The sequence below is a fragment of the Kwoniella mangroviensis genome (genome assembly GCF_000507465.2).
Source record: "Kwoniella mangroviensis CBS 8507 chromosome 1 map unlocalized Ctg01, whole genome shotgun sequence".
NCBI classification, from domain to species: domain Eukaryota; kingdom Fungi; phylum Basidiomycota; class Tremellomycetes; order Tremellales; family Cryptococcaceae; genus Kwoniella; species Kwoniella mangrovensis.
Window position 1 is genome coordinate 5,609,403 of NW_027062533.1, and position 27,369 is coordinate 5,636,771.

General features: G+C 43.9%; 9 protein-coding genes across 9 annotated transcripts; 2 read left to right on the forward strand and 7 right to left on the reverse strand.

The window, feature by feature from the left end:
* Positions 1-290: 290 nt before the first annotated feature.
* I203_102105 (uncharacterized protein) lies at positions 291-3,258 on the reverse strand (the record flags this gene model as incomplete). Its single annotated transcript, XM_019146609.1, has 9 exons — positions 291-677; positions 750-855; positions 914-1,158; positions 1,220-1,345; positions 1,407-1,481; positions 1,563-1,650; positions 1,718-2,148; positions 2,235-3,145; positions 3,201-3,258. 9 exons carry the CDS (start codon positions 3,256-3,258, stop codon positions 291-293), a joined length of 2,427 nt encoding a protein of 808 aa, XP_019004142.1.
* A 710-nt stretch (positions 3,259-3,968) lies between these two features.
* I203_102106 (uncharacterized protein) lies at positions 3,969-5,839 on the reverse strand (the record flags this gene model as incomplete). The annotated part of the gene is made up of 11 exons (XM_019146610.2): positions 3,969-4,127; positions 4,201-4,278; positions 4,355-4,463; positions 4,537-4,635; positions 4,715-4,854; positions 4,930-5,002; positions 5,105-5,193; positions 5,256-5,326; positions 5,403-5,475; positions 5,549-5,651; positions 5,736-5,839. 11 exons carry the CDS (start codon positions 5,837-5,839, stop codon positions 3,969-3,971), a joined length of 1,098 nt encoding a protein of 365 aa, XP_019004143.2.
* Positions 5,840-6,953: 1,114 nt separating this feature from the next.
* Positions 6,954-8,735, reverse strand: I203_102107 (uncharacterized protein; the record flags this gene model as incomplete). Its single annotated transcript, XM_065517027.1, has 11 exons — positions 6,954-7,121; positions 7,178-7,261; positions 7,331-7,442; positions 7,517-7,579; positions 7,656-7,691; positions 7,756-7,895; positions 7,961-8,033; positions 8,090-8,249; positions 8,320-8,392; positions 8,459-8,561; positions 8,620-8,735. 11 exons carry the CDS (start codon positions 8,733-8,735, stop codon positions 6,954-6,956), a joined length of 1,128 nt encoding a protein of 375 aa, XP_065373845.1.
* Positions 8,736-10,156: 1,421 nt separating this feature from the next.
* Positions 10,157-12,009, reverse strand: I203_102108 (uncharacterized protein; the record flags this gene model as incomplete). Its single annotated transcript, XM_019146612.1, has 12 exons — positions 10,157-10,291; positions 10,360-10,437; positions 10,493-10,604; positions 10,680-10,742; positions 10,807-10,842; positions 10,898-11,037; positions 11,121-11,193; positions 11,267-11,355; positions 11,425-11,495; positions 11,579-11,651; positions 11,730-11,832; positions 11,906-12,009. 12 exons carry the CDS (start codon positions 12,007-12,009, stop codon positions 10,157-10,159), a joined length of 1,077 nt encoding a protein of 358 aa, XP_019004145.1.
* A 1,118-nt stretch (positions 12,010-13,127) lies between these two features.
* Positions 13,128-14,893, reverse strand: I203_102109 (uncharacterized protein; the record flags this gene model as incomplete). The annotated part of the gene is made up of 6 exons (XM_019146613.1): positions 13,128-13,155; positions 13,230-13,304; positions 13,388-13,483; positions 13,550-13,575; positions 13,642-14,059; positions 14,169-14,893. 6 exons carry the CDS (start codon positions 14,891-14,893, stop codon positions 13,128-13,130), a joined length of 1,368 nt encoding a protein of 455 aa, XP_019004146.1.
* Positions 14,894-16,187: 1,294 nt separating this feature from the next.
* Positions 16,188-17,373, reverse strand: I203_102110 (6-phosphogluconolactonase; the record flags this gene model as incomplete). Its single annotated transcript, XM_019146614.1, has 5 exons — positions 16,188-16,353; positions 16,433-16,558; positions 16,627-16,989; positions 17,096-17,237; positions 17,310-17,373. 5 exons carry the CDS (start codon positions 17,371-17,373, stop codon positions 16,188-16,190), a joined length of 861 nt encoding a protein of 286 aa, XP_019004147.1.
* A 1,016-nt stretch (positions 17,374-18,389) lies between these two features.
* On the forward strand, positions 18,390-19,268 carry I203_102111 (uncharacterized protein; the record flags this gene model as incomplete). Its single annotated transcript, XM_019146615.1, has 6 exons — positions 18,390-18,412; positions 18,539-18,561; positions 18,644-18,673; positions 18,737-18,768; positions 18,942-19,025; positions 19,161-19,268. 6 exons carry the CDS (start codon positions 18,390-18,392, stop codon positions 19,266-19,268), a joined length of 300 nt encoding a protein of 99 aa, XP_019004148.1.
* A 635-nt stretch (positions 19,269-19,903) lies between these two features.
* I203_102112 (uncharacterized protein) lies at positions 19,904-25,036 on the reverse strand (the record flags this gene model as incomplete). Its single annotated transcript, XM_065517028.1, has 14 exons — positions 19,904-19,994; positions 20,096-20,230; positions 20,306-20,324; positions 20,423-20,498; positions 20,566-21,824; positions 21,895-22,018; positions 22,073-22,184; positions 22,258-22,701; positions 22,764-23,668; positions 23,733-23,897; positions 23,972-24,121; positions 24,182-24,250; positions 24,322-24,904; positions 24,960-25,036. The coding sequence occupies 14 exons, from the start codon at positions 25,034-25,036 to the stop codon at positions 19,904-19,906; spliced, it is 4,209 nt and encodes a 1,402-aa protein (XP_065373846.1).
* Positions 25,037-25,478: 442 nt separating this feature from the next.
* On the forward strand, positions 25,479-27,222 carry I203_102113 (uncharacterized protein; the record flags this gene model as incomplete). Its single annotated transcript, XM_019146617.1, has 6 exons — positions 25,479-25,724; positions 25,825-26,054; positions 26,239-26,485; positions 26,656-26,802; positions 26,876-26,962; positions 27,049-27,222. The coding sequence occupies 6 exons, from the start codon at positions 25,479-25,481 to the stop codon at positions 27,220-27,222; spliced, it is 1,131 nt and encodes a 376-aa protein (XP_019004150.1).
* Between the last annotated feature and the right edge of the window lie 147 nt (positions 27,223-27,369).

The following is a 27,369-nucleotide window of genomic DNA, read 5'->3' on the forward strand; positions in this document are numbered from 1 at the left end:
TCACAGTGTTGTCTCCGGAATGACATGACGAACCGTGCGGTGACATCACCCTAGACTCAGTCAGGGTCAAATACGAAAGATCGCCACACCCACATATTCACAATTTGACAATGCATAATACGCCAACTTATAAACTACTTTGATATCCTGCTGGGTCAGGTAAGGTAGGTAGGATGTATTGAATTAGAGGTCGGCATTGTCGTATATACAGTACATTATAGTGATCTTCGTCATCCCTGCCCCACTCCGTACATTCCGTTCCAACTCTATCTATCTCTTCTATTCCTTAATTAAATCACACCTTCCTCCTCTTCGTCCCTATATTGCCCATGTCCATGAGCTTGTCCATTATCCTCCTCTCTCATATCCCATTTGCCATCTTCCCCAATTTGTCCATGAGCAGGCAATCCCAACCTTTCCCTGATCCTCTCAACGGCTCTTGTCCAATTCGCTTTCCATACCATCCAAAATTCCAATAAACTCGCATAAGCCAATGCGATACTCAAGCCTACCCAGATTCCAATTAGACCCAAGTCAAATCTAGGGGTAAAAGTCAACCATAATCCGAATGGCAGACCAATCACATAGTAGGATGTCAAGTTGATCAGAGCTCCGGTGGTGTGTAAACCGAGAGACCGGAGGACCGCTCCAGCGGTTGAGACTATACCGTCTGATAGCTACAGCGAGATCAACCATTTTGCATTTAACTTTAAAGAGCAATGTATGAGTAGTGTGTGATGATGACTTACCTGGAACAAAGCGATATAAGGCATGATTTCAGCTACTAAAAATACAACTTCAGCATCATTGTTGAAGAGGTAACCCCAATTCTTTCTGAAAATCACACAGATCGATCTGCCAATGATTATTCTGAATTAGTATGAGATATTTGGATATAGTGAGAACAGCTCACGAGTTGATGATAGCAAAAATCAAACTCCACAGTAAACTCGCTCTGCTGGCCCATTTGGCTTCCCAGCCTCTTCCCGCACCTAAAAGATTACCCACTCGCACAGCAGCAGCGATACCTAAAGCAGCGGGGACTTGATAAAATGTCGAGGCGGTTGACAAAAGCACTGATTGAGCTGCCAAGTGGACAGGACCAAGGATGGATGCTGCAAGGGCACATGCTTCCCAGGCCCACCATTCAGAAGAAAGCTGGACGAGGAATCAGTCAGCAACGATCATCGGCCTATAAAGCATATAGGAGCCAACGCACCATGATTGTACCAGCCAAACCCAACGAAGTGACCGTACCCAATTTCGAGAAACAGTGCTTCAGTTTGACAGGATGGAAAGCTTCTCTGGGTCCGTAAAATACAATCCAGAGTAATGAAGTGATGAACTACAGTCGAATTTTATGATTAGATTCACAATCACGTCGTGGACTGAGGAGAAGGACTCACTGCTAAGTTGTATGACATTCCGGTGGCCAATGCACCACCTACGAATCCGAGTCTACAGAAATCCGGTCCCCATACCTGATCAAACAACATGGAAATTACCAGATCAGTCATGATCCACTTGAATGATCAGAAATGAGAAGCGATACTTTCACTCACAAAGAGATAGTTCATGAGCAAATTGGTAGGCGCGACGAAGAACAAGACGTATGTAGGTACGTGCATGAGGTTTTGAGCTTGCAGATATCTATTTGATATAACAAACGAGTCAATTTCGGGTTTCGCAAAGATGGGATAATGGGATGTCTACTCACTTCTTCATCAAGACGTTACCACCATAACCCGGAATACCAAGTGACAACCATCTCAAATACATTGCAGCATGTTGAGCGACATCTCTCTCCTGACCTAGTCCAACTAGGACACCTTCGATGTTCCACCAAATCATAAACATGGGAATCATCGATACGGCCAACACCACTGCCATTCTCTGAGTCCAGAGACCAACACGCGAAGGATCAGACGAAGTCCAAGCAGCAGGTAAGAGTGTGTCCATGGCGGTACAAAGACCTTGCAAGATTGAAAACGAAGATACGGCAGCCGTCATGGATGCGAGCGAGGAAGCTGCAAGCTCTGTCGTTCCTAGATGTCCGATTGAAACGACGGATGCGAGGTTCAGTGACCACTCGGATATTTGAGAGAAGAAGATGGGGATGGAAGATCGGAGGATGATAGGTAATTCAGCCTAAGCATATTTGCAATATCAGTCAGTCTTCGATATCACTTCAGGTCAAGAACGTAGCCAAAACAGATAGAAATAGGATTACTCACCCTCAATGCCTCAGACCACACTCTAACTTCTACCCCCTGTTCATCAACTGGTAACTCAAGATCAACCGCATCTAGCTCCTCTACAGGATCCAAATCCATCGGGCCCGCTCCAGCGCCAGTCCCAGGTGTAAGACCTAATCCCGCTCTCCCACCAAACATTGCTCCTCCTGCAGATTGCACCAATCCTCTAGTCACATCACCGCCTTCATCTCCAGACGAATCATCTGCCATTCTAACCGTGATGCTCATCCTTCTACCAGCTGGACCGGAGGGAAGTCCAATCTCAGATACGTATGGACTGGAGTTTCGGGATAATGGTCTGGAGGTTTTACCTCTTCCTCGTCTCTCCGCTTCTATACCTTCTTCCTCTTCGTCTGATGGAGCCGCGGAAGAAGCACACTGGTGTTGGTGTCGATGAAGATGACCATCTTTCCTAGGTGGTGTTCTAGCTTTAGATCTCGATCTTGAATTTCCAGTAGTCCCACTGGGTGTCATGGTCATACCTCCATTCAATCCGTCTAACGATTTCTGTTTTCTTCCCATTCTCTGTTGACCTAATGGAGCACTAGTCGAACCATAGGATCGTCTTGACGCACGACTCGTTCGTCGAGAAGACCAATCCTTATCTAACAATGCGGATCGTTCATTCTCCGCCTCGATGTCATCATCATCATGGAAGATAATCGCGTTCTCTTCATAGGAGGCTTCCTGAATCGTACCGATATGAGGTCCATGGCCGCTAGGAGCAGCTGAAGGTCTTCTCTTACCCGGTGCGAGCGACGGAGCGGTCTCCTCGCCAGGGGAAAGATCGTGATAATCTGGATGATCGGGATGAGTAGCTGTAGAGCCTCGTCGTGGATGAGGATGATCACGAGCTCGATTGATCAGATTCTCGAGATTGGATTGAACCGCTACATCAGAATGTCAGTCTCAGTCACGGTCAAGGACTGTATTCACGCGACTTACCATACGGCGAAGTGGACAGAGAGGCGGCGATGGAGGTTGAATGAGGAAAGTTGGACATGGTGGTGAGGGTGAAGTGGCCAAACTACGGGAGAATGAGAGGGAATCGAGATGCGATGAATCTATATATATTGTGATTCGGATGACCGTGTGTAGTGTGTGGTGTGATATGATCGTGTGATTCGTATGAAAAGTGGGAATCCAGTCTTTCGACAAGGCCCGTGCGGGTTGACCAGTGATGGTGCTTTGTGTGACCAAAGGGATCAAAGGAGGTTGATGGTTACCGTGGAAGGAATATACGAGTGATCCTGTCAGAGATCGGCGATCAATCCGTTCAAAGGCTAGGTCAAGAAAGATATCATGATCCCCCCATACGAGGTGAGGAGACAGTCGAAAGATTCAGTTCACGGCATTACCACCAGTTATAAAATTTGTCTCCAGTTTAAGCGCATGTGGAGAAACGCGTAGCGTCATATCCCTCTCCCTTGTGGTCCCTGAGTTTCGGTTAGAGAGTGGGGTTTATATAAGCCCCACATGAAGACGATGCATGCGAGTACTCGGACAGCGAGTAATACGGAATTGTAAAGAATGTGATGTAAGGTATGGCAAGATCTAGGTAATATACATTCATCCACCTCTCCGAATCCCAACAATAGAATAAACGCAGCTCAATCATCATCGAGCTTTTCTCAATTGACCTGATCCTTCCTCCGACCTTCAGAATCTCATTTATCTCCTTGATACCTGGTGTAGGAAACACTTCCAAGTGGATCAAGCGATTGAAGAATCGTGAAGATTCTTTTTCGAAAGATTAGTAGCGTAATCGAGATTCTCGATCGATTCGTCTTCATCATTATGTTCTTTCACTTCGTATAATCCTTGTTGGGGAGCTCGATTGACACCACTTCGAGGAGGTTGCATTTGGAATGACTATTAGGCAAAACAGCATCGTCAGGCTCAGCTTTCGGAGTACTGTAGAATTGTAGAATTGAAATAAACCCACCTCCATGTAAGTTTCGGTATCGACTTGAACGGTAGCTTGTTGTAATCTACTACCTCCCAGAGCGTAGGTATTGGTTTTCTGCCACCCCAATTGTAAAACACAAAATATCAGACTTGCAGATCCTCCCGCGAATGTCTACGAGCGAACAACTCACAGTTTCCGCAGAGTATTTTTTTCCTTGAGAAGCGGTCTCTCGACGAAGGGAATAACGGGAGTTGAGGGTAGCCAAATAACCGACAGTGTATGCTTTGGGTATAGCCAAGCTGGAAACATCGAATGAGGATCAGCTTCACTGACATCAAACATGCTGATTGACTATCCCCCAGTCATACTCACTCGAAGAAGATACCCAAAGTAGAAGCGGGGTTGATAGACCATGAAATCACAAAAGCCAGCATCACACAGGTGGGTGCTAATTGAGTTTCGACCGTAATTCTATGGCCACATTAAATCGACAAAGGACGCTCGATGGTCAGCAAGTCTTATAGAATACTCCAAAGGAATCAGAGCTTACAAAAGAAGTTTTTTCACCAATGCGTCGGTGTGTGACCAACCGGTTCTGGATTTCCATAGACCCCAAGACAAAGTGAGTGTCATGAGTATATCTGTACTCATGGTGACTACTTGCCATCCTCTGACGACAGACTCGAGTTCCTTTGGTTACCCATTCGACATTCACACGTAAGAATACTTTCTCGTACATGACCACTTAGTCGTCTTTCTACTCACACCGGCTTGAAAGATGGTCTTAAGTGGCTGGGCTTTGACCACGAAAACGAGCTGAATGCTCAATTCTGTGGCACTGGTAGAGGTGGAGAGAGAAAGATCAGTTACAATTATCAACCAATCATTGGAAATCGCTTCACTCGGTCCTGTACATTAGAGTAGAAACGTGGTGACTCACATCATCACAAGAAAGAACACCAAAAGGAAGATGTTATCTCCATTCAACCTATAAGATCTAAAAGCATAGAAGACTTGGACCGGTCCCGCCTTCGTTTGATTGAAGTTGATCAGTAAATAAAGAACGGACCAAGAGCTGACATATGATTTACCATAAGAAGACCCAGTAAAGGCCACATGAGGGCAATGTCAGCAAAAGTGAAAACGAGATATTGTCCAAAATCTTATTTTCCCATTGTATGCTCCATGCAATCAGCTTCTTCGATCGATTGTATGCAAAAGGGAACGCAGATGCTCACAGTAGACAAAGCTTCGCATCGTATACCAAATGACGGTACCCGTCCACATAATAGAGGCAAACATGATCCAGTGCTACATGGTGTCAGCCTCAGCTTCTTCTGATTTTTGATCTTAGGCAAGGTCGAGGGATCTGATATGGACTTACAGTCAGCCATCTGACCATACGACGTTCAGTCGCTTCGCAATATTTCCACCAATCAATATACTGCTGGGTCATCACCCCGAAGAGAATAGCGTCGTATAAACACCTACAATCATAGGAACCAAAGTCAACTATCAGTATTCATCCTTCTTCGATATATTTGTATCTGATACTGGATACTGCTCCTCACCCCATTAAGAATGGACCAATGTTGAACCCTCGGTCTGGGGCAAAGGCAGCAGCTGCAATCGTTTCTAGCTGTTCAGCAGTCATTTCTCCAAATGGTACAGACATGTTGCTGATTTCGAACGATTGATGGTGATAATCAAAATATCTTTACTATAACCCTGATGTATATTGAAAGGATTGTTATTGCACTTTTTGTTTGACACGAGTGATAACAAATTAAGGTGAAGATCCACAGTTGGATAACAGCAAACCAAATGGGTGTGTCGACATGGTCTAGGGTACCTACAAACAAACGCTCACTTTGACCTTTATATACATGGATACCGTACCGTACGGTAGAGTACCGCTCATGCAAATTTTATCCTTCATCTCCTCATCGCAATTGGTGTTCAGGTCTGAGCTTTTAGAATCTCACTTAAGCGTCGTTCCTATGTATTGACCGTTATACATCTAAATTAGCCGTTGTCAAGGGTCTTTATCGACGAAATGATCAGAGCGTCGTTTCACCTTTTAGCCCTACTAATCTACGTCGTAACTATCTCATCAAGTGGAGGATTTCTCGATCTTAGTCTATATCTTTACCCTCGAATGGGATTTTTCATCGAGATGCATGCGGAATTGGGATCGTTACATTGGCTTCAAAATTCGATGTTTTGGGATCAAGAGGCATCTCTCCGGTATACGAACACCGAGAACTTAATGTTGATGTTGCTCATCGTCTGTACCTGATCTACGCTCGGTCCCATTGTTGTCCACCGACTAGGCTATTGCCCCAACCTGAAACTGATCACGATCAATCAATCAATCGATCAACACTTGGTCCGACGGATACCTCCGAAATGTACCATGCGTTGCGCCCTTGAAGTGATCCGAGAGGATCGGTATCGTATTCATGCCAAGGGATCTGGATAGATCTCTTAATGCTGATGGTGTGAAATTTGAAAGGATATAGATAAATGATGCTGAATCCTTTGATCTAGCAAGGCAAGGTAAATTGACTGCTAGATCGCTCAAAGGAGTCAAGCTCGGTCCCACGTCTCCGGAGTAGCTGAAAGACTCTCCGAGTGGCGAGTAGTGCTCATTCATTGACCTTTGCATAAGACACGGAAAGCAAAGCAAAAAGATCGAAAGGAAACGCAAGACGCAGTTCACTAAAATACATACTGAAAAGAGAAAGAGGAACCTTCACTTGACCAAATTGTCCTGTAATCTTGTCAACTCAGACCAAATCGCAAGTATCGTGCTCATGTAAAGTCAAATTAGATCGATTATTCGAAGTGAATTCCAAATGTTGGATCCATTGATCTTCGGGTAATTCTTTGACTTTCACCTCTTCGAAAATAGGTTTGCGATTGATTCCCGATGGAGTAGGTTGCATTTGGAAAGACTGTATCGAAGATCAGTCCAATCATGACTATTGTACTTGTGCTGTATTCAACTTACTTGAACATATGTTTCTGTCTCGATATTGACTGTAGCCTGTTGAGGTCGATCTGATCCATGTCCATATGTATTCACTCGATTGAGCTATATGATAGTGATCTAGTCAGTGGGCAGCTCATCAGATATGTGACGATAGTGTGATATGATACAAACCGTCCTGGGACTAGCCTTCCCGAAACTGATCGGTGCACTATCCCGTCTTAGGCTGAACCTTGAGTTGAGTGTTGCTAGGTAGCCCACCACATAGAACTTAGGAATGAGTTGTCTGCAGAATTTTAGGTATCATTCGGTCCATTTGTTAATGTGCATGTGCATCTTAGATACAGGATATACACTCACTCTAGGAAAATGCCCAAGGTTGCTGGAGGGGAAATTGCAAATTCAATCACGAAGCATAACATCCTATTCGGTCATTGCCACTGTATCAGCTTCGCGCCGGTCTTCACCACATATAGCATTTGACTTTCCGAGTACTCACAGAATAGTCGGGCCAAGTTGCGTTTCCAAGGTGATGCTGTGTATAAAGTAAGTTTCAAAAATCCGGAACTTGTCAAATTTGTCACAGGAACTAGACTCACAGCATCAACTTCTTCACCAGGGCATCGGTATCCGACCAACCGGTTCTCGATTTGTATAAACCCCATCCTATACTGACAGTGATGATCGAATCGATTGCTAAGGTTATACATTGCCATGCTTGTACCTGATGTATAATCAACTATCAAGTGCAATAGATCCGTCGGTCTTCCTTTTCCAAGCGTGATCCGTATAATCGATACTCACTTTAGCTTGTAGTTCCGAACTGAGATATTGACATATCACCAAAATCCAAATGGTCATTCCCAACGAGGCTGAACTGTGGTGCGGGTCAAATACGATTATATTTTACGTTGTACCCCAGTACAAACTTACATTAGAGCTATGAGCAACCCGACTAGATACCAATTCCTCCCGTTGAGTTTGAACGTGCGTTCAGTATAGAACAGCTGTACAGGAGCGGAAGTGATCCAACCAAGGAGCGGAAAGACCTGAGGATATTTGACTTCAAGGAATACCTTGTAATGGCCGAAATCTAGAGAGCCCAGTCAGCTCTAAATTCAGCATTGGCTGCAATGGTGATAGCGACCAAGTAATGTACTCACGGTACACGAAGTTATGCATTCCATAGCTGATCTCGCATATGGTATATGCTGCCGAAGCTATCATCAGGAAGTGCTACAGTAAACGGAAGTCATTCAGCTTTGATCTTGACGCAAGTGCATGAACAAAGACAGGGCTTACTGTCAACCAGGCGTAACATCTTCTTTCAGTTCCCCGTGAGAACATCCACCAGGTCATATACTGTTGGCTCACCACGCCAAACAGCATACAATCAAAGAGAACGCTACAGCCCGTACCATATCCCGTTCAGCGTGCGTTCGAGGTCAAAAGTAACGACTTACGCCAATAGAAAGGGACCTATATGCCATCCTAGGTCATCCCCACCAAAGGCCATTCGTGCAATGGTTTCTACCTGCTCATCTGACATACCCTTGATATCAATAATGTCCATCGTCATCTTGGGAACAATCTTGCCTCAGCGGCGAAGGATAGGGGAATAACAATGTCATAATGCACTACCAATCGTATCCATGTTTGTATATATGCTTCACCATCAAGAGGCAAGATAGCTACCTGTTTTGAATGAATGGGTATGAATATATATTCTATCGAATGGCAGATACAACATATGACACAGTTTGCGCCCTGAGTCACTCAGTCGATCGCCACATTTGCACTGTACTGTATTCACTTTACAGCTCTACTCGGCTAAAGGATCCTACTTCAGCGTAATCTACGGTAAGACCGTGATTGATACACGGATATACTCGAGGCACGAGACTATGAGACCAAAAACAAGTATACCATACAAGCAAGTGACAAGCCAAAAAGGAAGTAAGATACGAATGTATTGATTATCGTAACGAGCGCTAAAGCTTCATTAGTCTTACGGTACAATTACTGTACTTTGCTTATATGAGATAGACATGATTCTCAATTAGATCGAGATGGGATCTGAAGAAAATGCTATTGGAGAATTAGATTCCATTGAATGGTAAATTAAGCATCAATGTATACAACCGCCTACAATTGTGGCTCAAAGGCGTCAGACACACTCTTCCTATATGATTCATGCCCTGATTCGATCATATACGTATGCATGAACCATGATATATACATGTATAGGTTGGTTCCCCCTGCATATACTTCATATACCTTTACTCGTGCCTTGGATCTTGTAAAACTCAATTAATCTAGCAGTACCCTCTTCGTTGGTTTGAGTGACTTGTGGTTTTCAGCAATGAATATAAAGACATTATGAAAAGACATTGTGTAGTCATAGTCGAATCAGTAAGGCAATTGGGTAAGCACACAACAGTGTATGGTACTTGAAGAGTTTGGGGGCGTTATATACTCGTAAGCGGATAGGTGTGCTACTACTAGTACAACAGACCAAGATGAAACGGCGCAGACTGACCTCTCACATCAAAACCATGCGCCATGACCACTTGGGGCACCGTTCCTTGCCTGTGTCAGTTCGAGACAACGAACCAAAAGGACCATCATTTAATGGTAATGAGGTGAAACTGTACCTCAAGTATGGACAAGTCGCTCCGAACCTATTGGAGAGCCGCGTATCAGGCGAGCTTGCAGAAAATTCACACGATCACATCCATTGTTGTCCTGATAGGGAGATTCCGTGAACCCGAATTCAACGATAAGAACGGGTAAATGTTGACCGAGGTGGTTACAATTACGAAAATATGGAAAATATGCATTTCATACATCTTTTCTCAGCCACAGCAGATACCGCTAGGCCATACCTGACGACATCTTCTTCCACTTCCAGTTCCACCTCATTGTCTCCGGCAATCTCTCGATCAGCGCTTCCGTATGCTATCTTAACTGGTTCAGGGCGGTTGACAGGGGTTTCTATTTCTAGAACCCTTGATTTGGCTTGTTCAAGTTCTGCTTAGAAAGGTTTGAAGAGTAATCTAAATTCTCGATGGACTCTTCATACGAATGTTCGTTGATTCGGTTCAATCCAGGAGCAGGATCTTTCACCTGATAGGACTATGACACAGATCATAATCATCATTAGCTTTACAGGAACTCGACATAGAAGAGATAGATGGATATACCTCGATGTAAGTATCGGTCTCAACATGTACAGTAGCTTGTTGTAACCTTCCGCTACCCAGATGATACGTGTTGGATTTCTAGAATCGGATTGTGAGTAAGTGTGTATGTTGGGAAGAGCGGTGCAACACTCACAGTCTGAGGATTCTCTCGACTGCCACTAGTGGTGTGATCTTTTCTTTTGAGGTGGACTCGAGTATTGAGAATAGCGAGATAACCGACAGCATAAGATTTGGGGATGAGGATACTATATGAGTATGAAAAGGAGGTCTCAATACATATACGCAAAGAAATCCGCAATCCAATACGAATGTAGACTCACTCGAAAAAGACACCGAGGGTCGAGTCTGGTTGGATAGAGAGTTCAATCACGAAGGCGGCCATACTGATTGAAATCGCTCCATCAGTCAACATAACGGATATCATTCAAGGAAAGCAAGAAGACTCACAGCAAGGTAGGAAACAATTGAGTTTCCAATGTGACTCTGCAACACAATGTCGTCAACACCTTCTCAAGCTATACGTACAGAAAATGCTTACAGAAGCAACTTCTTCACGAGAGCGTCGGTGCGCGACCAACCTGTTTTGGCGGACCAAAGACCCCAACCGATCGAACCGGTGATCATAACATCGGTTGCCAGGGTCATACATTGCCAAGCTCGAGTATGTGGGACACCTTCCTATGATATCCAGTGGCAAAAACATGATTAATAACCTGGAATGTATACCAAGTAGGTAAAATAGAAGCAGATAGCGGACTCACCGTGGCTTGTAGTAACGAAGCGATAGAGGTGACTTTGATGACCAGTATCAACACTGCAACCCACTCTCCCAGACTATAGCGAATATCTCATATAGCCATTAGCATACTGCATCAGATGCCGTCGAGTACGAGGTAATGGAACTTACACGCAGATACAGAGGAATACCAGTAAGAAGGGATTTCGATTGTTCAAACGCCATGATCTCTGGATATAGAAACCTTGGATTACTGTAGACTGAAGAGAATACAATCACATCAGTTTGCATCGGAACCTGAAAGATGAGCGGTAAGCAGTTGGACTAACCATTCCCATACCGACTATTGGGAAGGCAGTGAAATAAGGCATTTCCAAGAACACACTGAAGATTCCGAAGTCTGAAGTGGCTCAGGCCATTATCGTAAGTGAACTCGCACACTCTTGAAGCATCAATAAACGTCATGGTAATGGTACAACTCACTGTATACGAAGTTATGCATCACATATCCTATGACCATACCCGTCCAGCCTATCGAACAAATCATCACATACGTCTTTCATAGAATCATCGCTTGTCAGTCAAATTTTCTTTTCTGACCTTTTGATAAGGGTTTTATGTATACAGCACCTACAGTGAGAAAAGCTATAGGTTTCCTATCAGAGGGTTTACAGTATGCCCACCAACTTTGGAACTGCTGGATCAACACTCCTAGCAACATCACATCGAAGATGCCTCTGTGTCCAAGCATAAAGCAATAAGCTTTCAATTGAGCTTGATATATTGTTGCAAGGGAGGGCCTGTACTAACCCTAGGAGTAAAGGACCCAGCTTCAACCCTATGTCGATCCCAAAAGAAGCTCTGGCGATTCCTTCTAGCTCTTCAGGTGAGAGTTGACTGAAATCCACAGACATCTTGAATCAGTTGACCTATGTCGAACAGGCGAATCTCGTATCGAGTGCAATTATAAGACAATACGATATAATTTGTTTTCTTCGTCTTGTCGACCATCGACGATGGCGAGGCGCAAAATGAAGATAGCAGAAGATGAGAGGTATAGGAGTAGGTTGAGGATCTCACCTCAATTCAGCTGACATATTGGCGGTTGGGCCTTTTGCTTTTTATACACGTATCCCCTCTCCAGCAACCCGCTCAGATTTTGGAAATTTTCGTTACCGTCAAAAGCGCAGGGGTCGCCCTCTGTTTAGTAGATCTAGATCTAGGAAAGCGTTGATGTTGATGATGCTAAGAGAGCCGAAGATCTCGTAAAGATACAAATTGTTTTGATGGTATCGATGCAAAAAAGGGGGTATCGTCCTTTGGTGAAATTAACAAGAGCTTTTTTGTGATCCAAAGGAGGTTATAGATATTGGAGTACGACATATGGGATCAGATGATATTGATGGACTGATGTGTGATGGTGTGATGTATGCTATTGATGGTGATGGTCTTTCGTTTGTTTCAGGTTATCGTTATATGCTAATCAATCTCCTTTGGAACCTTAATTCAGCTTTGACCATTCTCCCTATTCCCTGTTGCGTCAGACGTGAATAGGAGCGATGAGAGAGGATGAGTTCGCTGTGAGTAAGCTTATTCCGATTAGCTTAATGGTGTAGCAGTGTCTCAACACGCTTTCTCCTGATCAGGTGGGATCTAAAGTGGGGGATGTCAGACGACAACGTGTCTCGTTGCCCCTAAGATTCGAGTGGGGTAGTCTAGACGACCCTGGCCTAGGCCTAGTCTAACAGACATCAGTATCTTGTCGGTGATCATAGCGAGAGCCAGCACCTCCCTCGTCGTCCTGATGGGGTGATAACATGCTTGAAGCTACATCCCATAACAGTACACTGTTCCTGAGGCAAACTTGATCCCGCCGGATACTTTAGTTCTCTTTCGTGAGAAGGACTTGAGCTTTGTCATGTTGACCCAAATGCCCTGTGCATGGTCCAATTTAGTGGCGGTATAGCTCCGAAATACAACTGTTCAACCTTTTTTAAGCAAGCGAAGTGAGATACAACATGCGTCTATTCTTCTATGTAGGTTTCCACCTTCCAAAGAACCTATTCCCATAACAAGTGATTTCAGCGCTCATACCAAGATCGATCGATTGGCGAAAAGACAGCGATGAGCTTACCCATGCCAAACGACTTTCTCATCACCTTGATATCCCTCCGAAGCATCTGCTCTGAATGAATACACAGGCATAATTCTATCAAACACGCTTTGATCAGCGGGAGCAGTCGACCAATGTTTTCGTTCAGTTCCTTTTTTAGTTCGCAAAATTGGACTCACAAGACATCACCTACTCTCAGGGGTTTATCATACCCTGATACACTTTTGGGATGAAATCCATATCGAATGAGGAGATAACGAAACACTGCGTCGGTACTGTGATCCAATTCAAGTCAGACAACAATTTCAATGTAAACTTCCTCTGACAAATGGATCACTTACAATGCACCTGGACCGGACCATTCCAACTATTCCGCAATCAATTGACCATCAACTTCAGCTCTCTTGATCTAAATATATATCATTTCACTTACAATATCCTGTTCATCATCCACTTCCCAACCTCTTTCCTCAGCTTCTCTCAACTCCCTTACTTTTTCCAACGCATGTCCTATCACGTCCAACAATATCGGATGACCTTTCTTTGAAGCTATGGTCCACTGGACTATCTGTATACCTCTAACGAACGTTTCGGATCTCCAATCGGTATTTGAAGCTGGTGAATCGACCTCTAACGCTACTATCAGCGACGGAGCATCGTCCGCCTCTACCGAGATAGGATACCGTTCATGGGTCGAGGATGAAGATAAAGATAAGAGTTGAGGTAATGCTTCGATCAAGGGATTGTCAGATTGATATTTAATAGGGTTCTTACCCCACTCTGAGATTGGGCGTATACAAGCTGTATCTGTATCGGTATATATCCCTCCGTTGAGAAGTAGGACTAGGTATCTGTGGGAACAAGTAAACGTCAGAATGGTTGCTCGTTCAGTATTGGAATAATTAAAGAAGCCACCAAACAGGGAGAGAGGGCAAGATCTTTCGATTTCTCAATGCTCACCTAAACAAATCACTTCTCACCACACCCCATCGTCCTTCATCCTTCAACCACTTCATTTCCTTCCCTACTCCACTAGCCGGTGATAACGCCTCTTCCAACCAATCATCAATTCCGTTATCATCTACGAATCTCACATTATGATCTTTGTTTTCCTTGGTCCAACTATCGAATTGGTCAGGTAACTTATCCGGATCTTCCATCGAAGTAGTGTATATATCTTTTGGAATCGCATTTTCTTGTCTTCCAGCCACACCGGAACGTGATCGTATGAAGTTTGTATATCTCAGTATATCATCTAATTTATTCCCTCGGTGATTCTCCTCAATATCGTTCGAGAAATACCTCTTCCAAATTCCTTTTAAGATCGATCGGTATTGTCCTAAATCCTCATACCGTATTTTAAAACCTAAATCATTCCTATACCAATCTTCATCATACTTCTTCCCGTTCCTCTCGACTGACTCTTGAATATTAGAAACCACACTCCCAAGGTCAATTTTGATTCCATCCAATTCCAATTCCAATTCGGATTCGGTAGTTGAAGAATCGTCGGTGCAAGAATCAGAGGATTCTTCTAATCCACATACGTCAGTTGGTATTTCCGAAGAAATCGTTCTGGAAGAAGGAGAGTGCAGTGAAGGGATAGTGAAGAATAGGATTATAAGGAATAGTAGGAAGAGGATGTATCGGTAATATCGATTTGGAGATAGTGTTATTATTGACATTTGGATTGTTACGTTTCTAGATTAGATAGGTGCACTAGGATGACCAGCTACGATTCACAAAGTATGAGATGGGAATGAGCTAGATTCCAAGTAAAGCTATAGGAGTGATATTGAGTTGACGACTTGACTTACTTTATTCACTATGTCCATACTATACTATATATACATCGTAAAGCATTGACACAGCAAACTACGATAATTTCAGTATATCGTATATCGTGACTGTCTTTTCCTCTTGACTGCGTAGAAGTACAAATCCACCAAGTCAGGTTACTGCGTCTATCTCGTTATATATGTATGTTTTTAAAGGAATCACGAAGTGTGAGATTTGACATTTTGAAATGAAATGCTCGACTATATATAGTCTTACATACTCTGCTAGTATCGTCCATCCTAGCTCATACTCGTCGTAATTTGTACCAAACAAAAAAAAAAAACCTTTGCATGTCATATAGGAAATTCGTCATGTCTTCCCATTTTTTACGGTAACTCGTAGATGTCCGAAAGGTAGGAAAGGAAGGGGGCGGTCACTTGCCCGACCAGGCACTTTTGTTTGGTGATTTACAGTAAGTTACCAAAACATTCCACAGTTCGGACTGCGCAGATGTGTGGAAAGCCACCAGATGAGCCTGAATCGGAAAAACTCCTTCCTGCACAAAGTCGAGGCAGGAATGGTTGGGTATTTTAAGCTTATTGTTCGACGATTTCGACTGAGATGCTAATCATAGTTCCAAGAGATCGTGCTCGACTCGGCTCGCTGAGCTTGGCTTTGCTTGGTCGAGTCAGTCTCTCACAGCCAGTTTGTCATGGCCTGATGTATACAGTCATAAGTATTCAGTCGGTATATACCTCATCATACTTGAAACCATTTCACTCGCAGTCCGCAGACACCAACCAAAACCAAGACCAAGATACACCGAACACCAAAGCGAAACGTTTCATTCATCACCCCTACCTCGTCTAGTCGTGCACTTGTCAATGATTCACTTGTTTTTCTGCATGAATTGTAAGGATATTTACTACACTTAAGAGGCCAACCTATCGAAACATCGAATCTCATCGAGTGACCTGATCTACCTGTTTTCCCAAAAGATTAATTCGACGGATTGTATCTTGGAATGAAACAAATGGTATGGACATGTGATGTGACGATTATATGACACGCGAAATGATATCAAATTAAACTTCTACTTCACTTTTCAACAGGAACAACCTCAGACTAGGCAACTAAATTTCTGCCAATTGCCAATGATCTCTCCTTTATCATCCTATCTCCGTACACATCCAGGTCTCTTTACTCCTCACCCTCTTCAGCTGCTCTCCTAGCCGCCTTTCTCTTGGCAGCAGCTACAGCTTCCTCGGCTTCCTTTTCATTATCGATCCATCTGAATGCCGTGGGCGGGTAGTTGGTAAGTCCGGCAGCTTCAGAATCAGCAAAGAAGAATACTAATCCGGGGGAACTACAACAACCATTTCAGATCAGTCACTCGAACAAAAACTTACCAGATGACGTTTTAACACGAAGAAAAACGGACTTACGCAGGTCTGACTCTTGAACAAGGTAATCCTTCCTCTGGTCTATCAAGTATAGCATGTAACATTTCTGCCTTTTCATTTCCGGACACGACAAATACCGCTCGATAGCAATGTGTGAGTACGGGGAGGCTAATTTACATCGATTCAATCAGTCATATGGTTCAATTACGGTAAGGATAGTAGAGAGTGGAACTCACGTCATGGTGATCCTTCTCTTCGGACCTCTTGGTGCATCATCCAGATATGCCACCCAGGCATCTCTCTCCGACAAAAGTTCATGCCCGGGGAACAAAGAGGCAGTCTCACCATCAGGTCCTATACCCAGAAGCATCAGATCGAAAGTTGGGTATCTGGCAGCATTGGATTTGGCAAAATGATCAATTAGCTGTTTCTCATATTGATCGGCTAAATCTTCCAGGTCGTCCAACAGGTTGGCATCGATGGTGTGAATTTGTCCGGCGGGTATGGGAGCGTCGGAAAGGAAAGAGAGAATGTTGGAATGGTAATTTGAATCTTCAGAGTCGAGTGGTACGGCTGCTTCGTCACAGAAGAATACTTCCCTATATGAGGTCGATAGTCAGCATCTCTTGCATTGCAGGTGGTGTTTTTATCGTATCGTAGGAGGGAAAGTAAGATAGTTCGGAGATAAGGAAGAATCCGACTCACCACTTATCCCACTGTACATTCTCCTGACCGACCAATCCCTTTAAATTAGCAGCTAAACTTCCTCTCGATAGGGCGATGGTGAATTTCCCTCTTTTCTCTACGGCGTCTCTCTGAGCTTTGACGACGAAGTTAGCGAGGGAGTCTAAGATAGAAAGGAAGAAAGAGATGGTCAGCTATAGATTAGATTGTCAACAAGTCACAAATCACTACTCACCTTGTAAGACGTCTACTTTGGGGAACGAGTAGAAGACGGGAGGAGCGGGTGGTTGAGGTGGCATGTTGGGGATTTGATCTTATTTGAATTGATGGATTAATTAGATGGAGTATTGATTGTGGCAGTATATGAGCGGTTTTTTATACCGAATCCAATGTCGTCACCGTTATTATGTATAGTCAGCCTCCAAGGATGGGCGAATGGTGAGATTGATCAGCTGATGACTGGCGATGAGGGTTAATTGATGTGAGGATAAAGGATTGAAGCAAGGAGATAGAGTTGTATGGGATAGTATGTCGAGTTGATCCAAGGGTCCAAAAGGTTTCCAAAGGATGTTAGACGAGGAACGATATGATATCAAAGGGATCAACTGAGCCTGGTGATGAAGGTTGATTGATGGAACCTTGGGTGTCGATGTCGGTGACAAGAGTCCAGATGAGATAACGAGTTGAGTTGATGTTGATGCAAGAGAGGAAGGGAGCGAGTGTTCGGGATTTCGGAGGCGGACGGAGTAAGAGTAAGAGTTTAGTCAGAGATGAAGGGGGATGGGGATGGGGATGAGAATGGGAATGAAAGCGGTGCAATGTGGGATGATTGGATAGACTAGGGAGTGAGTTAGTCCGTGATATATCGAAGGGCAAGTGTTACTTTATCGTGATACTACTGCTCTACTGTTGTTGTTATTGGTATTGTTACTATGACTATCGTTGTATAGGTGCATACGAGTATGGTTCTAGCAAGATTGAGAAGGATGTGTGGGAGTGGGTGAATATGCATGCGGTACGAGTATGACGCACTAAGCGAATGCTAACGTGGGAATCCCACCCTTATTACCCAATATGGCAATTCATCCTCTCCCTGGCATTTGATTTTGATTTCATCGGGATTGTATTCGTCAAATAACAATCACAATCACAGTCACCCGACTGGAGATCTTCGAGAATGAGCAAAAGTTAGAAATCGAAGATACTGACTACTACTAAGCTGTCAATCATATCGTACACATACATCAACAGATATATAACATAGCATATTTAATTTAGAGCAACACTACAGTAAATCACCAGAACTACCAAAAAAATGTCAGCAGGAGCTTGGTTAAGGTATGTCAGATCCATATCCACCTTCTGATATACATCAAAATTCCCGATCGTCTTTCCGTCTTGATCAACTTAACTTGTACAAGCGAGTTGTGCTGACTTCTACCATTTTGTGGATCCTATGATCAGATGGGTGTTCATATCGAGTACGAGTATGTATCTGTAACACCTTACGAGTATCGGTAGGAGGACCGCAGCTGATTGCCTAATCGTCATGTCATTCTCGATGTGCAGTAATCGGAGGTGGTGTATTGATGATGAGAGGTGAGTTGTGACCTAAGGTGTTTATATGCATCCAGTCACTGATAAGTTTGATATGGAAAATAGCGACTGTACCAACAGAAGAAGAGTTCTATAACGTTAGTCATGATTCTAGCTTTTACACTCAATTCAACCAATCAATTTTACACCTAACTTGATTCGAATCACTTCGATCCGATCTTTAATCTCAATCACAAACGGAGAGAGCGATACGATATCATGATATGCTCGTTAGCGAGGACATGTACTTATACACCTCTATATCATATAGAAACTCTCCCCCGAATTGAAACGAGAGATGGATAAGATCATACGTCAGAGAGAAGGTAGTCAAACGATGAAAGAGAGGTTGAACGTGGGTTGTTATTTCTCTAGACTTCTATTCAGATCCATATCATGTCCACCATCGTCCTCGAGACTTTATCCATAATCTACTCATTAGCTATGGTATGAATATATACTGACCCCCTGCCAAATTTTGCCAAATCAGGAAGCAGGAGAGAAAGATCAAATCGTATGGGGCGATCAGTTATCCAATCGTCCAAACACGTCTTCGGATTTCGGGACAAGTGGATTCGGAGGGACGAGGAGGTTTTAAAATTTTAATCGTCGTCCACGATCGTGATCGCTGAAATCCATACCCTTTCTCCGGTATTCAGGAGGCTAGCTAGCTGCTAAGGCGGAAGATAGACCTTACTTTAATTCCAGTCACAGTCAAAAGGATATTTGGACGTCAACACACTCTTCCTATTCCATCTGTCAAAGGGCATCCCATTTCTCATACCAACATGTACCATTATAATATCATGTAGTTAATTACGATATGCAACGGGGATATCACAGTCCAGCTGCAAAGCTCCTTAGAAAACCGTGAATTGGATTTAAGCAGGATGAAACGATAATGCAAGATTATGATCATCTGACTTACAAATGCTTCATATACGATTATAAGATATGCTACTAAACAGGTTATGCTAAATGCTAAATACTCGTTTCCGCATGAGAAAGAAACCCGTTGATACAACCATGGACAATAAACCCAATGAACCTAAACGATCTACCTAGTAAAGAACATAAGACGTAGTTTACAACCAAAATGAAATGACTATCAAATGTGCTCTATGAATGACTAAAGGGAAAAAATATTGTAATGACCAAAAAGAAGGAAACACAGACGATGCGATCATGTAGGTTTCATCTACTTGACTACTTTGATTGAATTCAGATTATAGATCATGCAAACAACCTTTGATAGGCTTTATTGATTATCCGAGCAATAACGGATTTCCCACATGGTTTCGAATACCAATCATCCATGTCGCATCTATCGTAAATATGTATGCATCAGTATTCCGCTTAACCTCTTCTTTTCAAAGTCTATTTTCCCGTTCCTTGTATGTGTATGAGATGGAGTAGAGTACTCACTCGACTAAGCCTCTCTTCTTCTCATCAACACTAGCCAAAGCAGTAACGGCTACTATCTGTGATCTCTTTCTATGCGAATCATCTGCCTCTATCAATCGCATCTCTGTGCAAGTTTGATATCCGTCTTTCTTTGGCCTAAATAACATGACAGTTATCGTCAGTATATCAATCACCATAGAAAGGAAAGCTGTAATGATTGCGAAAGCTCACATATTGATATCAAGCAGGACTGTATCAGAGATTGGCATCACTCATATCAGCAACAAATAATGATAAGAGACTCTTTCTGAGTCAGGAGGCCTTGACAGGTCGACCACGATCACTCACCTATCAACGGACCGGTGACCTTCTTGAACAGATCAACAGCTTCTTGCCCATCTTCAGCTTCAAGAATCTCGATAGGCTACATCCCATCCACCCATATTAACCCATTGATCAGCGATCATCCCAAAAGGATAAGCATAACATACCAAATTGATTTGTTTCTGTAACAGTTTGACCAAAAGCATCCTGTTTATCTTGTTATCCTCTACTACCATGACTTTGACCTTTCCATCCTCTTTGCTTCCAGATGTCAAGTCGATCGAATGGTTTCTTGTTAACGAGAACGAATTGATCGAGTCAGGCCCATGATTCGTAGTCGAAGTAGAGACCGATTGACCAGATTCGGAACCCTTTTCAGTGCCAACCGAATACTTTCTATCCACATCGACGTTCGTATTCTCGTTCATCGGCGTGGCATGACTCTCTTCCTCTTCGTCATTTTCCTCCTCAGCGTCCGGAGTCGTGGTATCCCTCGATGGATCTTCCTCCCCTCGAAACGTCTGTTTAGGTGACATGTTAGGGAAATATTCACCTAAGGAAAGGGACGCAACAGCTTCTTCGGTGTCCATATTTGAAGGCTTCCAATTATCCGAAACTGATTCTGGCCCGATCGATGGTTGAGTATTATCATTTGTGGGGAAAGACCAACCATTACTTCCAAAATTACTCAAACTCATTGGAAAAGGCGATGACGCGTTCCTCTTGGTTCCTCGATTGTCAGCAGATGTAGATGGTTGGCCCGCATCATCACCTTCAGGAGACATCAGGTGAGGGGTATTGATCGATCCAGAATCAACTCTCACTTCTCCATTGGTCTCTTGATCAAACAGTTTCTTCAATCTTTCCGAATGATTGGGGAACAGTGTTTCTCGTAAAATTGATGGATTTGTAGGTCTTTTGAATCTTCTGATATTCAAATCCATCTGTTTCTCCATTTCCAGTACTTTGCCTTGAGCAGAGTGTTCTTCGGTAATAAAAAATACTATATCTTTCGTCCGAGCTTTCTCAAACAATTCTTTGGCCTGACTGACATCCTCTTCGATGCCACCGTACGCTACGATAAGCTGCGCATCTCCTATAGTTGGAACCATCTCACATCCGATCTTGACATATTGTCTGTATAAGGCTCTACCGACCATCTCGAACCTCGGTCCCTGCCCCACCCATCCTGTCAGACACACTTTCCGACCAATCTCCATATCATTATGATGTAAGTTCAATTGACGTATACTAGCAGTCGATTCTCTTCGTGAGCCTGGCTCAGACGGTGAGTCAGGGAATGGCCCTGATCGAAGAGGTAATGGGACATCTATCTGGACGGTCGTTCCAGCACCAGGTGCAGAAGTGATCTCCATACATCCTCCCAACAAATCGACTATTCGATATGCAAGATGCACAGAGAGACCTGCTCGTCATCATCTTGATCAGTAAACAACGACGCCGGAGAGGGGTTTTATGTCAAAACGAGAACTCACCACTTCCCGTAGCATAAGGGTCTTCCTTCGCCCATGGCTCTCCAAGTTTATCATTCACAAACGCTTGATCCATACCGCGACCATCGTCTTTGACGGTGATACTGATCGGTTTGGTGAGGGCGATCTGAAGAACAATCACAATCAGCATTTGCACGATAGCAGATGAATTTCTACTCACACCTTCACACCCTTCTGGTGGCAGCAAGTCCACGACATCATCGACATAAATCTCGACGCAACCGTCAGTCTCGATAAATTTGTATGCATTCGCCAAAATTTTGGCGAGTGCTCTAAACAGTATGGGCAGTTTGTTCGTTTTCAGCTTGGGGCAGAGTCGTTGAGATGGAGCATAAGGTGACATACCTTCTCAAAGCACCTCCAGCATCTTCAGAAACCTGTTCTCCTAACATCGGAGGGATGATCTCGAAAATCGTCTCAATATGACAATGTGCTTGGCCATTGGCTTTCCTTGATTTCCTATCTTCCTCTATCGTGTCCTGTATTATCTCCTCGAACAGAACTTCGAGGGACGTTTGCGCACCGGAGGGAGTCGTGATAAGACCTGTATCACCTAATGAATGTGAGGCTTCTTTGCCCTTCAGATCTAAGAAGGATAAGATGTTATCAACGATCCCGTGCAAGGTTCTTCCGGAAGTATCAATCGCGTCTAAGAATGGCAAGAGATCTCGCACTTGCTCAGTCGAGGTTAGCGATGAGGGTGATTGAGGTGTTTCAGCAAGGTCCGTCATGGATGATCTGAGGAGCTGCGTGATTGCTAATATCTGATGAAGTGGGGTTCGCAACTCGCTGCAAAAGGGCGACAACGCATGAGCATTCTAGTCAGATGGAAGATGGCAATGTGTACTCACTGTGCTTGTAGATTCGAGTATGATATCTGACTTTGCTCTAGGGCTCTGATCTTTTTCATGGCGAGTGCAGCCATGAGACATCCACCTAAAATCCAGACGAATGGCAATGACACTATGCTCGAGTCGACCAATGAGGAAGGAGGTTCGTTCCACGTTGCAAACGTAACAAATTTGATGTGTCCATCGTGACCCATGAATGTCGTTGATAGAGCCGTCTGAGCTTCAGTAGGCATCAAGTCCATTATCCTCATCGACAGTGGATTAGCATTTTCTTCCCTATCCCACCAGAATTGTCGAGTTGATAAATACACTTTCAAGAATTCAGCTAGAACAGATTCCACTCCTGTCGTATCAAGATGGAAATTGGTCCCCGTGTCTGCTGAAAGTCCCAATACTTCCGCTCGATGAGGTCGACCGACGTAATTGATCACAGGCTCAATATCGGAGGGCCAAGGTTCTCCTTTCAGGTAATCATTGATTATTTTCTCTTTGGTCTTGATCCTATCTTTGCCTCTCTTGGTGTGCAGAGGTCCTGCATTTTCTTGTTTCTTGATGAACAGATGGTAATCATCTAGACTGACCACAACTACTGCATCGGCTTTTAGGAGCACCCTCAAAGTAGCAGCGGCATCGTTGAAAATACCTTGATCAGATTTGAACGCTTGCCTTCTAGCATCCCTACTATCCCGCGGTCCGGTTTTGCTGGCTACTTGTGTATTCTCGTCTGCATTTGGAGGTTGAAACTTTGCCTTTGGTGAAGGAGGAGGCGATATAGATCTTGATTTGGTAGAAGCAGAAGATCGCCGCCGTCGCTCTTCTGAAGGTTCGGGTATAATCGATCTGGTAAGGAATGATATAGAGGCTTCGTACATCGCGCTGGAACGTTTCGCCATATACTCTGATTGCTACCCGACCACCGAATTGATCAGAGGTCAGGTCTTCCGGATACATGGAAGAAAAGGAGCTCACCTGAGTTGCCAACTGATACACCAGCATATTCGCTAATTTTAACAACAGCGAACGTTCTCTCTGAGTGAACGAATATCTAGGTTGAGTATCATATATGTTCAAAGTACCAAAGTCCACCAGTGATCCATCTTTACCGTGATATCGTAGCGGAGCAGCAGCCATGAACTGCAGACTCATTTATCAGCGATCGCAGACATTTTAGAACCGAGACCATGCAGCAGCTCCAGATGAAGACTTACCTTGTATTGCTTATCTGCATACAAAGGGTTATTGATGGTCCTCCAATCTGTTGTACAATCGGCTACCGTCCAGCAGTTTCCATCGTGGATATCTATGACATGACTGCATATCGTTTGAGGCATTGTGCCGGAAGCAGGTGGTTTGTGTGGCTAGACGACCGATATGTAGGTCAGCGGAAGATGAGGCTTGGCCCGAACGATGCAACTCACATCAGAAAAATAGACAAACTCCTTCTCATCGTGTATGACCGCCACTGAAGATTGAGGAACATCGAACACCTGAGTTATGACGGCCGAGAGGTCATTTACAGCGTTTCTCACATACAACCAAGGGGTGGTCAGTGACTCACGAGTTCTGCCATCTCAGCATATTTCGACAGTACAGCTTTCCTACCATCTTCTTCCTCTCCTATCAAGCCTAACCTTCTGATAGCCCTTCGCCTCTTCAGCCGAGTCGCTCTACTCGGTAGCGGACCAGGTAGCCAACCTTCTCTGTGATAAAACTCTTTCATCCGTCTCCTTTCCATTTCAGCTGATCTGGTATCATCATTCTGAAAATCACTTTCGTCCCTTTTCCCAGGTCCCGTTCGAGAAGTATCAAATGCTATTGGGATAGGATGTATCTGTGCTGATTGTTCCTTCTCAGTGATATCTGATAGTTTCTTATCATCGTATTGCTGTATATCCACTGGTGCTTCTAAGACGGTTTCAATGTGCTTGAACGGACCAGGTATATTGTCCGGCCGATGAAAAGGTATTCCTATATCAGCATTGAACGAGTCATCCGAATCGCCATGGTGGACCAAAGGTGGTTTGGAGGCAACCGTCATATCTTGACCGGCAGATAGAGAAGAGACTGCCCATCGCTGCTGTGAAGTATCCTGGACTATTTTGGTTTCCGCTGGTTCCCCCCTTTCACGGTCCCTTGCGTAGCTATGGACCTGGTCAGTCAAACGGACCTCCTCCAAGAGAGTGGATGGATACTCACCATTTCAGAGCTTCCTCCCACTCCTCGTCCGTCGAGGGAGGGTATTCGTTGCACGGTATCATATCGTGCTCGCTCATTCTTTTACTCCACCATATAGCTCCAGCTAGATTTTTTGACTATGACCTAAACAGTGGTATTTCTAGCGTTGTCGTGATGAAGTGATGGTCGATCAGTGATCGGTTCAATGTCTACAAGTACTCGTATAACAGATAGGTCGAGTTCGATCAGATATGTACGGCGTCCTTAGTGGGTAACCCATATAGAGTTATGATGGGGTGGTGGCAATTCGATTCGCCGGCATTTCACTCACTCACTCACTCGCGTCAGAGTCACTCGGCAGTCTGGGTTTGATCCCATATTTGATCCCGCTAATCCCTCCCTCCCCTTGCCCAGTACTTTCCATCGGAAAGCAAGTTAGCTTGGGCCATCTCGAATCTTAAGACTAGCTTATTCCATCCCACCTTTGCCTGATGTTGCAACCATATACAATTACAAGTACTAAAGTGATACTCAGACACCATGTCAGACTCAGCATCCAACCCACAAGTCCCTCTTGGAGAGAATCAAACCCAGGCTGCTTATGTTACAGACGGATCATCATCAACCAACAAACCCCGAGCGAGACTGGGTCCAACCGAGGTAGTCCACCTTCCAGCCTCCGACTCCGAGCCTGAAGACAATGAAGAGCCACCGCGTATGCCTGGCGAAGCCAAGGACATAGGGGATGATGCTGATTTCTTGAAAGATTATCCGGAGGACACAGAGGTAATTCCACCCTCACGACCCTCACTTCCCTGGTTCGGATGCTAAATGCCGGATTTATTCATTTCTTGGTTAAGCTGACACTGCGAATGATCACGAGTAGGATCTGCAATTACAACATCTCCGACTCAAATCTACTTCTCTACCCCCACTGAACATCCCCAGATTCTCAAAGTATCTCAAGAGGTTGTGTCTCAGACAAAACGAAATTACATCGCCTTTACCGCCTGGTGTATTTGAGGGTTTGTCCGGATTGGAGGAATTGGATTTGTACGACAATAGATTAGGAAGTAGAGTTGAGGATGAGGAGCTGAAGGGATGTGACAATTTGACGTGAGTCTCAGAGATCATTTGTCGCTGTACCAATCTCTATTCCATCTTTCCTCCAGAGCGGTGTCCTCCAGAGCGGTGGCCACTATACCAGCTTAGTGCGGTCTATGCTGCTGTCATCTTCAGTCCATATCATACACACAGGCAGCTCGTGCGGCTCATTAGCTAATCCCCTGCCACTTTCTAGGTCACTAGATCTATCATTCAACGATCTCCGACACCCCCCTTCCTTACCATCATTGACCAAACTCAACGTCCTATACCTCGTACAAAACAAAATATCTCACATTGAGCCTGGCGAATTAGATTGGTGTCAGGATACAATTACATCGATAGAATTGGGTGGGAATAGGATAAGGTCCATTGAGAATCTGGATAATTTGAGGAAATTGGAGGAATTGTGGTTGGGTAAAAATAAGATCAGGGCTTTGGAGGTGAGTCGAATATCTACTTGAGAGGAGGACTCTCTGTATGAGGGAAGGGAAGAGGAAGATTCAAGGAGTGTAGACCAGACTAATCTCAAGATATAGTAGTCTGAAAATCGATATGAGGGAGAAGAATATCTTGTTCTGACTGACTATTTTGACTGTTTGATTACCCATAGAACCTCTCAACTTTCTCTTCACTGCGAATCTTATCGCTCCAGTCAAATAGGATAACCAAAATGGAGAACCTGGACGCTTTGGTGAATTTGGAAGAACTGTATCTATCACATAATGGTTTAACCAAGATTGAAGGGTTAGAGAAGAATGTGAGTGGGATGGGACTTTGGAAAATCACTTTGTTCGGTTCAACTGATTATTAATCCAATGTTTTCGTTTCAGACCAAATTGAAAACCCTTGATATAGGTAATAATATGATCGAGGAGATTGAAGGTATTTCGCATCTCAGTGAATTGGAAGAATTTTGGGTGAGTCGACAAACGAAAACAAGATATTCCGTTCCGCAAGTATTATACCTAATCTTTTCTCTGTTACTTGTGATCATGGAAAATAGGCCAGTTACAACAAGATCCCAAATCTACAATCGCTAGATAACCAACTTCGACCCCTCCCAAACCTCGAGACCGTTTATCTAGAAGGTAATCCATGTCAATTGAACGATATGGCTGGTTATAGACGGAAAATAATCTTGGCGTTACCTCAGATCAAACAGATTGATGCTACGTGAGTGCAATATTCACATCACGTGTACAGTGCTGATGTTCATTGAAAATGATTGCTGATGTCTCATGGGTTGCGGGTCATCTAGCTTTGTCAAATTATCATGAGGCATCTTCTCTTTAGGAAAACCGTCAGCTAGAGAATTAATTGGATG